Genomic DNA, 12,439 nt, shown 5'->3' on the forward strand with positions numbered 1-12,439 from the left:
ATTACATGAAAAAGGTTCTAATCTTATACGGGTTGAAATACGAGGATCTCACAGTTACATTCTAACTTTATATCACTCAAATATAATTGAATAAAGCTACATCTTGATGAAATCTCTAATAAAAGTGAACTCTAGTACTGGTGAATAAAACTCAAAATATCATGACCAAATATATTTAGATGCGAGGTCTGCAAGGTAACTTTACAATTTCTATTCGAATTTTAAACAATGAACGCTACAATTTTAAGCTCACTGGCCAGCAATTTCGGAACTAAAGTTTTTCAATAGAAAGGAGGATGGGTCAATTATACATAGTGCTGCAGACATTTTGGACTAGTCATTGAGTTTTCACTTCTGTCGGCACTCCCGGAGTGCAACCCGTTGTTTTTTAAAGCCAATTCACTCTTATTGTTACCAAAGAGAATGTATAGAGGCGGATTGTCAAAGTAAATTATGTAGCCACTGTAAATTTACTACCATCTTTCGACAGAACATAAAACTGTTAGAACGCCTTTTGATTTTGATCCTTATTCTTTCACTGATATGTGTTAACTTGTTAAATCTTTATATATAAACGCGAGCCGCTTTAACGGTAGACCTAAATGAAATTATGCTCAATCGAAAGAGCTTGAAAAAATATCACTTTTGAATCGAGAACATGTATCCGCAAAATTCGTATTGTCGAGTATTTTGCATTTAAAAGTGAAAAAATTTCGACAATGAATGCCATATCAATGTCAAACAAAAGGTCTATGGAAGGTAGAGATGAGGAAAACAATCTTCATGTATTAAAAAGTGTCCCTCAAAAACATTAAATAGGCCGCGCCGCGGCGCCACTGTGCATCGCGAACCAATTTTTGACGGTCTTTTAGCCTTGTCGGTAGTGACCCCGCTTATGAAGCAGGAGGTCGCGGGTTCGAATCCCGATAAGAGTATTTATTAGCTTTTTATTATTTGTATTTGTAGGTATTTAATACCAATATATAAATTAATATTGATATACATATGTAAGTTGAAAAAGATAGAGAACAGAAATTGTGATGACCAGCATCACTGGAGGAGGCCTTCACCCTCACAGGAGGGGTTGTTGCAGAATAAATTACAAGAAAAAAATATAATTACTTACTACTTATTACATAACCAAGCATAATAGAACATTGATTTGAGGAATATTAAATATTATTGTAATACTAAACCTAATGTAAATTTAAGTTTATAATATTGTGTTTGTTTTACCGGCGAGAAATAAAAGGCTCTTTTTTGTTTTTCGTTTTTAATATTAATATAAAAGTAAAATATAAAAACACAAAACAAAAAAAAACACCCGAACACATTTTTATATATGTATAATGTAGTGGCGGATTTGCAGTCTTTGCCGCCCTAGGCCCCAGGCCCTGTAGCCGCCCCTTTCTCAGCACCCATCATATTGACTACATTTTGAGTTATTTCTTGTTAACATCAGCGAATGTTTTGTCACAATTTGCCTGCATCTGACCCTTGATCCAGTCTCTAGGTGTTGGTCGAGACTCTTCGCTATGAGACCGTACGCTGAGACGACTATCGCAACAATGATCGTCGAGTCAACATCCCACATGGCGGTAATCTCGTATATAAAGTATTACTTACCTAAGTATCACTAGTGAGATTGAGTTGGAAATCAAAACCTGAGTGTGCGCGCTGCGCGGTAGTTTTCAGCGAATGCGAGTTCTTAGTTCGGGGCGAACTATTAGTAATTAAGACAATAACTTGGCATTTATCCTATTCATTTTAGTTTTGGTTTTGGCTGCGGCGTAACGTTTATTTTTATATTTTGCCAGAAAGTGGGCTCGCATAACTACGTACATATCGATAACATTTTTTAATATATGTTTGAAATGGTCGACACATCCAACTTTTATCAATGCTCCTTTTAGTCATTCTTGCGTAATTTCACTGATCGTCTCCATATTGGTTAAAGCTTTGCTTATTACTCTTAACATACATTTCTCTATCGTTTTGGTCAGATTGAATAGATCGTCACTAGCATAAATTAACCCGCCGTATAAATCCATTTTATCGATTACGTCGTTTCTCACTAACAGTTTTCCCTCATTAGGACTCATTTGTATGAGTTTTAAACAATTATTGCATTTTGCGATTTTTCGCAATTTGCGGACGATGTACCCAGCAATGTAAGACTGAACCGCGTCACTGGTTTACAGCCTCGTTGTAATCATGGTCTTCATAACCATGAATCAATGGTTACCAGATCCTTCGCTCCTACATAGTAAGTTCTTCAGCAAATCCTTGCCGGAAACATTACAACCGGGCGTATTAGGGAAAAACGAGACGCCAATCGGTAAACTTGTGCAAACATTTTGGGATCAGGGTGATCGTTTCCTCCACACGAATATCTCATGACGGAAAAAAAACCGAGACGACTATCGCAACAATGATCGTCGAGTCAACATCCCACGTGGCGGTAATCTCGTATATAAAGTATTAGTAGGTATCACTAGTGAGATTGAGTTGGAAATCAAAACCTGAGTGTGCGCGCTGCGCGGTAGTTTTCAGCGAATACGAGTTCTTAGTTCGGGGCGAACTACTAGTAATTAAGACAATAACTTGGCATTTTTCCTGTTCATTTTAGTTTTGGTTTTGGCTGCGTCGTAACGTTTATTTTCATATTTTGCCAGAAAGTGGGCTCGCATAACTACGTACATATCGATAATTTTTATTGATACTTGTTTGGAATGGTCGGCACATCCAACTTTTATCAATGTTTCTTTTTGTAATTCTTGCGTAATTTCACTGATCGTCTCCATATTGGTTAAAGCTTTGCTTATTGCTCTTAACACACATTTCTCTATCATTTTGGTCAGATTGAATAGATCGTCACTAGCATAAATTAACCCGCCGTATAAATCCATTTTATCGATTACGTCGTTTCTCATTAACATTTTTCCCTCATTGGGACTCATTTGTATGAGTTTCAAACAATTATTGCATTTTACGATTTTTCGCAATTTGCGGACGATGTACCCAGCAATGTAAGACTGCACCGCGTCACTGGTGACAGCCTCGTTGTAGTCATGGTCTTCATAACCATCAATCAATGGTTCACCATTATCTAGTATATGGTCGAGGCTTTCCAGCCATGCTTGCTTAGCCTCGTTTGAACCAGTTACCATATCCTTTGCTCCTAGTAAGTTCTTCAGCAAATCTTTGCCGGAAACGTTACAACCTTTCGGAGGGCGTATTAGGGAAAAACAAGACGCCAATCGGTAAACTTGTGCAAACATTTTGGGATCAGGGTGATCGTTTCCTCCACACGAATATCTCATGACGGAGAAAAATCTCTGAAAACAAGTCAAAATTATTATTCAATAAAAAATATAGGACCTCGGGTCTCAAACTATCTCCATAATTTTATCTAAATTGGTTCAGCGGTTTAAGCGTGAAGAGGTAACAGACACACTTTTGCATTTATAATAGTACTAATATTTATATGGCTATGTTCGTTTTTTTAGCATTAGAAAGAAGGTAAGCGATAAAAAACGTCCACAGCCCAAAGTTACGCCTCATTTCAAAAGAATTAAACCCAAAAACACCAGGCAGAAATATATTGATGGGTACATTAAGTATATGGACTAGGTAGGAACTGTATCCTAAAAAAATATGTGCCACCTGTCATGCTTAACGGAGCTCTCTTAGACAGAGTACAGAGTTTCAAGTACCTAGGGCATATTGTTACTGCGGACCTCAAGGATGATGTGGATATGGAGCGGGAGCGGAGGGCGTTGTGCGTAAGGGCGAACATGTTGGCTCGCAGGTTTGCTCGTTGTAGTAGTGACGTGAAGATAACGCTTTTCAAAGCGTACTGCACGTCGCTGTACACGTGTGGCCTGTGGGCGGACTACACGCAAAGAGCGTACAACGCGCTCCGCGTCCAGTACAATAACGCATTCAGGGCGGTGTTGGGGCTGCCCCGCTACTGTAGCGCTTCGGGCATGTTCGCGGGGCCCACACGGCCTGTTTCCACGCCACCATGCGCGTGCGCGCAGCTGCGCTGGTGCGGCGCGTGCGGGCCAGCGCCAACACTGTCCTGGCGATGATCGCAGATCGGCTTGACTGTCCTTATATTGTGCACTGTTGCAACAGGCATGTAAGGACAGGTGTAGGTTAGTTTTGTATGTATTGTTGTGTTTTTGTGTATATATTGTATATCATTATTCTTTAATGTGATTTGTAAATTTTTAAATTTTATTGTTAATTTTAGTAGATTATATTTAAATGTAATGTTATTAATGTTGTGTAATCAAAATGTAAATAATGTAAAAATATGAGTATAATTAGCTTGAATTAATGAATTATAATTTATTTTTTATTTTTAAAAAGGCTTTCTGGACTTTCTCCAAAAGTAAGGCAGCATACATGATGCAGATTCCATACAAGCAGATTCATATTCATTGGATTACATAATTAGTAATTATTAATTACCTCCAACGGATCTTGAGATAGGGTTGCTGTCATCAAATACTTGTAATCACATGCAACATTCAGCATATCCAAAATTTCAAGTGTTGCCCGTAAAGTTACTTTTAATCCAGTTAACGTGCTCCTTGACACAGGTATTTTTTTTCGAGCTTTTCCCAGTCTGCAAGGAATTCTAAAAATTCCTGGATTGCCTGAAAAAAGTATTTCTTCATTAAGTAAACAAGCTTCAAAGCTATACAATGAAATATTAAGAGGAAAGGGGACGGCCGCTTCTCTACACAAAAGTATAGTCAGTAGTAGACTTTTACAGATATTAGTAAGGAGCAAAAAATATATTCCATACAAATTTTTAAATGTTCCTAATTTTTATATTAAACTAAAAATTACAGTATAGGCTGTATAGGTGCCAAGGGATATATTCAGGTTGCGAGGCGGCGGCGGTTCCGGCATATTAACATTAACACATAATATTCACTACCAGCAACGCATAATTATATTAATTCTAATTATAATCGGCATAAATTATTCTTCACTATAAGAGGTATCTACTAACAAAAATACATTAAAAGGTTGGCTACTTCTGGTTTAAGGCACCGTCCGGCCGGTCTTTCTTTATGACGGTCTTCCCTTAAATGTTATAGTGAGTAGACGGACTTAGCTGATAGACGGTCTTCTCCGCATTGACCTTAATTTTAATCGCCAACTATTTCTTACCTTTCTTCGTCTGCAATTTTCATTCACGTACAGAGCATCTCTTGGTATACGCGAAGACATAGCTTGTATCAAATTGAATACAAGATCAATAAATTTTTGTGTTGCAGTTGAATCCTTCAATTCCTCGCAATAGGGTTGATAGTGAGCCATGGCGACCGAAATTTCGTGACCAAACACCTGTTTTTATAAGATTAATAATATTAGTTTTGATGAGCCGAAAGTCCTACGAAATAAATCCGGACAATCAATGAAAATTATTGATTATATTTATAGGTACATACTTCAGTTGCAAGAGGAACATTCATTACTTGAAAACCTTTCGGTTTCAAATGCGCTGGTGTTAACTTGTAAGCGATTTTTAAGTTAGGCTGACGATAATTCTCTTCCTCTAATACCGCTTCCCAATGTCTTTTTTTCACAGTTCCGTAAGGGGTCTGAAAAAAGAATATTACATTAGTTTGACTTCGTATTATCATTTTATACAAGGCGAAATTGTTATCTCTGACCAAACTCTGAGGGGTGAATATAGGTCATACTTAACAACTTATACTATAGGACCAGCCCCGAAATCGTGAAAAAAAATCTGCTGTCTCATACATATTGCGGTGAATCAGTACAGTCAATGTTTTCTATTAAACAGGCGATTTCTTTTTCGTGATTTCAGGGTTGGCTATAGTAAAAGTTGTTCAGTATGACCTACATATTCACCCCTCAGAGTTTGGTCAGATATAATAATTACACCTTGTATATTTTTAAAATTATCATTACTCATGCATTACTCTTAATTAACCTTGAACTCTTGTAGCTTATCATCCAAAGTAGATGTTCGAAAACATTTCACTAAATGATTAAAATCTGAAATCATCCATAACCGTCGTGAGCAGTCACAAGGGTGTTCACAGCTAACAGTGTCTTCATTTACACCGAATATTTTCCATACTCCTCGGTTCCAAGGTGCACCGTCCATCACGACAGCATCAACACAAATTCCGCTGTTTTCCATTAAAACAATACACTCTAAAACTAGTTTATGTAGCGGTTCGCTTTTGCATGAATTTTTCGATAAAAAGCAACCTAAGGCTTGAACCCATCTACCTCGAAAAGGCACAAACTTGAACACCAAAGCATGGTCCGCTGTTGTATTTTTTAAATTATCTGGAGTGTGTTGCCCCAGGTCAACAAAACCATTAAATTTCATGGTTTGAGAATCAAAATAAACGCCTTCACTTAATTTCATTTCATCCACTAAAATAACTCCTCGTTTCTCCTCCTTCTTCATCGCCTCACATCTTTCTTTTAAACTAAAGAAAGTAGAGGATTGGAATCCATATGCAGAACAGCTGATTTTGCTGAGATACTTATTTAAAGTTTGTACAGAAGGAAGGGGTAAAATATTTCTTTTACGTATAAATTCATACGTATTCCTGCTTTTTATACGTATCAACATGCACTCATAAATCCATTCTAACGTATATCGACGACCTTTTGTATTATTTTTTTTCGCGGCTTCAAAACATGATCTCACGGCATTTTGAAATTCTTCAGGTAGCTTTGAAATAGATGCTTGTACTACGGTATCCGATTTCTTTGCACACTGCGCCTTAGCCAAGGAAATTTTCTCTCTTAATTGGATATTCTGCAATTATATGAACGGTCGATATGAAATTCGTTACTCAAGTAGGTACAATGTATAAAGTTATAAGCCGACAAGATATTGTAGTAATTAAAATGTGGCAACATCGTAGTGTCGTCCCGTTTTCTTAGATTGATTTGAAAGGGACGACACTACGATGTTGCCACTTTTTAATTTCTACAATTTCTTGTTGGTCTATAAGCGGGTGTGCGAATAAAAAACAACAGCTAAGTAAAGTGGTATCCAGACGGGACTGATCAAATCGGTTGATTTTATCAGAAATGAAATTGGCGTCAATCTCTAATTTTAGATTTATGGTGATATTAGAGCCCTCTACATTGAAAAAATCCAGAAATGGTATCCAGACTGGCCTCACAAATTGGTATTCTTGCATCTGCACTTCATTTTATCGGTAATATCGGTCATTATCGGCGGTTGAATTCGGCGAGCCAAATTGGTATTTGCATCCGCACTTCGATCCTGATTCGATCGGGCAATTGAATCAGATTGGCGAAAAATTTACTAATCTGGATACGCCTTAAGGGACTTCGAAATGATTTCGAAAAATATGTATGAAAACTTCTTGCTCAAGTTTCTTTTTGTATTATTTTACGTCTTCAATTATACAAATACAGTATATTATAGCGTCGCCTAGTACCCATAGTACAACTTTTGCTTAGTTTGGGGCTAGGTTGACCTGTGTAAAGGCCAGTACACAATGGGCCAGCGTGGGCCAGTCTGGGGGACGCATTTATGCGTTAGAGGGAGCAAGTGATATTGCTACCTCATTCTACCGCATGGCAGCGTCCCTTGGCCTGGCCGGCGCTGGCCCATTATGTACAGGGGCCTTTAGATGTTCCCTATTATTTATTTATTTAATATGTTTTTGATAAAAAGCCGTAACAGACTACCGCACCATACCGCGACTTTAGTGCGGTGCGGCGCACGTATCGATAGTCGTAAGGTGGTCGCCGTACGTGCGTTAAGAGCCCCCTCCAGACTATGCGCGTGAATCGCGGGCGAAGCCGCGAACGCGAGTGTGGAGTCCAGAACGCAGACCTGCGAAATCGACTCCACACTCGCGTTCGCGGCTTCGCCCGCGATTCACGCGCATAGTCTGGAGGGGGCTAAGGATGTAGCTATAATTTGGAGCGTGAAAGAGATATTTTAACCGCACCATCAAGGTCGTGGCACGGTGCGGTAGTCTGTTACGGCTTTAATGCCGGCTACATACGTAACGATAAATCGTTGCGATAAAACTGTGCAGTCCGATTGTCCGATTGTCGATTATCGTAACGATTTGTCATACACACGGTTCGATTTATCTGCACAGTCGGACTGCACAGTCTTATCGCAACGATTTATCGTACGTATGTAGCTGGCATAAGACTTACCGTCCTCTTCAGACGCTTGCATTTATGTACAAGATTTGAAGCGCGCCGTTTTGCTTCTGCCATTTTTTGTAATAGAGTTGAAGTGGAATTACGGTTCTGCAAACGATTTCGTAATATTCGACAAGATTTACATCTTGGGTACTGTTGATTTCTTTCGTAAGTATCATCACCAATAATCACACCTTTACAAAATCTGAAAATTGATGTAATTATATATTAGATAAATTCGTTTTTATCTTTTATTATTCTCCTGTACCATTGTTTATGTGTAAATAGTGCTTTAATCTACAGGTACCTACATAATAAGGGTTCTTAAAATACACATAAAAGTCGAGTTTTAAAAGGATAGGTTCAAGAATTAAGACCTATTTAATGTACCGTTACATACAATATTTTGAATGACAAAAATGTTAAATAAAATCAAAGTTAGGCTTACGAGTTATCCTTTTATTTTAAATACAACTGTTACATTATGGTATATATATTCATAAGACAACTGCAAACAGTTGTATTATCGCCTACACCCATAGTACAAGCTTTGGGGCTAGGTTCCTCGTATTCGAAATGAAAAGTAGAGTGTTTAACTCGGGTGAATGGCATCATTTTAGCCTCGGACTATACTCTCACTGCGTTCATCCCTTGGTTAACAATCTACCAAAACTTACTTATTGTCGTCAATCTGAGTACCAACGCACAAAGGCCATCTTTCAACCGATTTTAAGTAATCGTAGGTGTTGTCATATGAATTAATTTTCTCCTTTAGTGGCAATTGTTCATTATTGGGAAAAATTACCTGCAATTAAATAGCAATTATGTTTCGTTACAAATTCAAATCATGCCAACCGAATTTTATTGTTACATTAATAAACACTTACAGTGACAGTTAGATCATCGTTTAAACGTATATGATGTTTAATCTTCTGAGTTTTTGGATCCATTCGCATAAATACCAGCCCATTAGGATTTTCTGCATGTAGCCAAAAAGGCGGCAACAACGAAAATGCCCGAAACTTACTTTTAAAATTCTCTATTGGATTTATTGTTACATTAGTATCCTGATATTGACTAAACAATGGTTCCGCAAAGTCCTGTTGTATCATTTCATAATCCATTAAATTATTAGAATCATTTTGATCTTCTGATAATTCCTGTTGCTCGGCATTGATTTGTTGTTGCTGCTCGTCCTTAGGTTGATTGGGGTATGGTTCGAAAGATTCCTCTATGTGAATAGTATTGGCTTGGAGTTCATGTTCGGGAATGGGAATAAACTGATGCTCAATCGTGGGCACAGCTTCTTCTTTAAGCGTTTTTCTTTGTGTAGGAATATATTTGAGCTCTCCTTTAAGTTGCTAACACACTATCGCACCGCACCAAGGTCATTGTGGGACGCACCCATAAGTAAAAGGGAGAAAGCGATATCTCTTTCTCCCTCTTACTTATGGGTGCGTCCCACAATGACCTTGGTGCGGTGCGATAGTGTGTTAGCAACTTTAATAGTTAACTTTTCGTACATATTTATATTTTCTTCTTTAAAATGAAGATGGCAAATATAATCATTTGCTTTTAATGCAATTCCTAACGACTTTTTCCAACTTTCTAACCGTGCCGGAGTCTGAGAATTAATAGAAAAATGAAGAATTGTTGAAGTGAAATTGTGAATTTTATAAGAAAAATATAAAAATCACAATATAATATTTTATTAAATAACTAGCGACCGGCTTCGCACTATAGTTCGTTTTTTTTAGCATTAGAAATTAGGTAAACAATCTTGATGTGTCTTTTTAAAAATAAGTTACGGCAAATATGTAACAATTATGAATCTAATACGATCATTTATATTCTTCTGCTTTCATCAGTAATAGTTTTTGAATTTTAAAAAGCGTTTTTCAATTAAAAGACATGTCAAAATCGCTTACCTTCTTGCAAGTTCTTTCTAATGCTAAAAAAAACGAACTATAGTCAACAAATTATATACGTAAACCTTCCTCAAGAATCACTCTATTGATAGGTGAAAACCGCATGAAAATCGAACTGAAACCGTCCAGTAGTTTGTTTATCGCAAAGATACATTCAAACCCACGAACAGACAGTCGCGGCGGAGGACTTTGTTTTATAAGGTGTAGTGAAAATTACATACTTACCGTTGGTTGGAAAAAAGATACGGATTTCGTAACATTTTTCTGTTTTTTCCTCTTACGCCCACTTTGGCAACTGTTTACGATGCAAACTTTTCCCATTTTTACTATAGAAAATATATCCTATAGCGGTGGATTTGCCCTAAAGCCCCACATTCACACTCCTACCTTGTAGGCCGCCTCGTAGTCGATAATACGATAATACGAGCCGTCCTACCGTTTAGCCGTTTGTAGGACGGCTCGTAGTCCGCAACCCCCATACACAATCCTACCCAACGAGGCGGACTACGAGGCGGCCTACAAGGTAGGAGTGTGAATGTGGGGCTTAAGGCCTGGTAAGCCCAGGCCCGAGGTGGCTAGATAACAGAGGTGGCAGTCTATATGATGCGTACTGAGACAGGGGCGGCTAGTTTTACTGCACAAGGAAATCCTAAATTAAATAAATCACTTTATGAAAATTTTTAATAAAATTTCAAAAAACTGACAGCGCACTTCACTCAGTCAATAAGGTCTAAATTCATGTTAGTTCCCGGTGCTACCTACTAGCGCCACCGGAGAGATTTCGAACTATTCTTTATACTGACAGCTGGACACTTTTACAACCGTCTTATCATAAAAGATAGCTCTCCTTTACTTCTACACTCCATAAAAAGGTCGGTCATGTTGGTTGACATTGACAAGTGCGTTCGGAAACTCTGAACTACCTTTAGATCCGGCATGCGTGTGACATACGGCAAGGTGTTTGGTTCGAGCGTGTAGAAAGCCTATTTAAAAAAAAAACGACTACTGTCACTGCTCTGCTCTGCAAAGAGAATATAATAATCACTATCTGTGTAAGATGACAGATGCATTATTGATGAAAAACGGAAACTTATTTTTCAGTTTAAATGTTTGTGACTACAATACTAACGATGACACGGCACCAACGCGTAAAACAAATATATAAACCTATGCCGAAAATCGTGAGTATCTTCAAACCATATAATTGTTTCAACTTTCATTATTGTTTTGTTGTTGATACATAATTTCTCACATAATGTTGTTACTTGGACAAACCTTGCCACAATTGTTGGTTTATGACAATAGTTCCCATTGTATTCCATATGTGAGACCCATTACATGTTACAAAGTTCATAGCTGATAGCGCTGAACGTCTCTTTGGAAGTACTTAAATACATAGAAAACATCCATGACTCGGTAACAAATATCTCGGCTCATCACACAAATAAATGCCCTTACCAGGATTCAAACCCAAGACCTTTGGCTTTATAGGTAAGGTCACCACCCACTAGACCAGACGGGACACAAATTTTATATACAGTATACTCAGTTGTATTTATACATTTCAGAATGGAAGGAAGAACCTTGAAGGAATGTGCTTGACAAACTAAAGCGAGATGAAAGTGAAGTTAAGTCACAAAAGTAATTCAAAGAAACTCTTGAGTTAAAGAATCAGTTGACTCCACTCTGATTATATGATCCAGTGTGATGTGAACCAGTGCGAACAACTACAGTGTATGGTGGACATATTTGTGCTTTAGACTAACTTCAAAGAATCTGAGTGATGTGAGTGGATGCCGAAGACCGGGCAGTGGAGAAGACTGAGCAGGAAAGCAGACCCCGGCGCTAGGCTGGGAAAACGCAAGGTTTAAGAAGAAGTAATCTCCGGAATCAATGTAAGTTGAATATAAGATTAATATATATATATATATATATATAAAAAGATATATTTTATGCTGATTCAAATAAAAGTGTGAATAATAACTTCAGAGTTTGACTTAAATAAATCGTCAGGTGACAACTAAAACAAAATTAATTACTGCTACAATTACAGAGTCATAGTGAAGCTTAGTACATAGTACCAAAACAAGGTTGATTTTTAGATTCTGCACCCAAAGGGTAAAAACGGGACGCCTATTACTAAGGGTTTAGTCTCATTTCTACAGATACCTATCACAGATTACCAATTCTACAGATTTTCAATTTTACAAATTCCCAATTCTACATAATTTCAATTTTACAGAAGCTTAATTCTACATGTTCCCAATTCTACATAATTTCAATTTTACCTTAGGGGTGGCCAGGTG

General features: G+C 37.6%; 2 protein-coding genes across 2 annotated transcripts in view; one reads left to right on the forward strand and one right to left on the reverse strand.

The window, feature by feature from the left end:
- The window catches only part of LOC134676300 (dynactin subunit 1), an 89,902-nt gene that overhangs the window by 47,108 nt on the left and 30,355 nt on the right, over positions 1 to 12,439 (forward strand). The gene's annotated exons all lie outside the window — the stretch shown is intronic.
- LOC134676345 (uncharacterized) lies at positions 2,273 to 9,551 on the reverse strand. The gene is made up of 7 exons (XM_063534703.1): positions 9,093 to 9,551; positions 8,883 to 9,010; positions 8,218 to 8,410; positions 5,472 to 5,624; positions 5,191 to 5,367; positions 4,480 to 4,667; positions 2,273 to 3,338 (listed from the first exon to the last, which is right to left on the reverse strand). Exons 1-6 carry the CDS (start codon positions 9,327 to 9,329, stop codon positions 4,590 to 4,592), a joined length of 966 nt encoding a protein of 321 aa, XP_063390773.1. The 5' UTR covers positions 9,330 to 9,551; the 3' UTR covers positions 2,273 to 3,338; positions 4,480 to 4,589.

Source organism: Cydia fagiglandana, chromosome 24 (genome assembly GCF_963556715.1).
Source record: "Cydia fagiglandana chromosome 24, ilCydFagi1.1, whole genome shotgun sequence".
Classification (NCBI taxonomy): domain Eukaryota; kingdom Metazoa; phylum Arthropoda; class Insecta; order Lepidoptera; family Tortricidae; genus Cydia; species Cydia fagiglandana.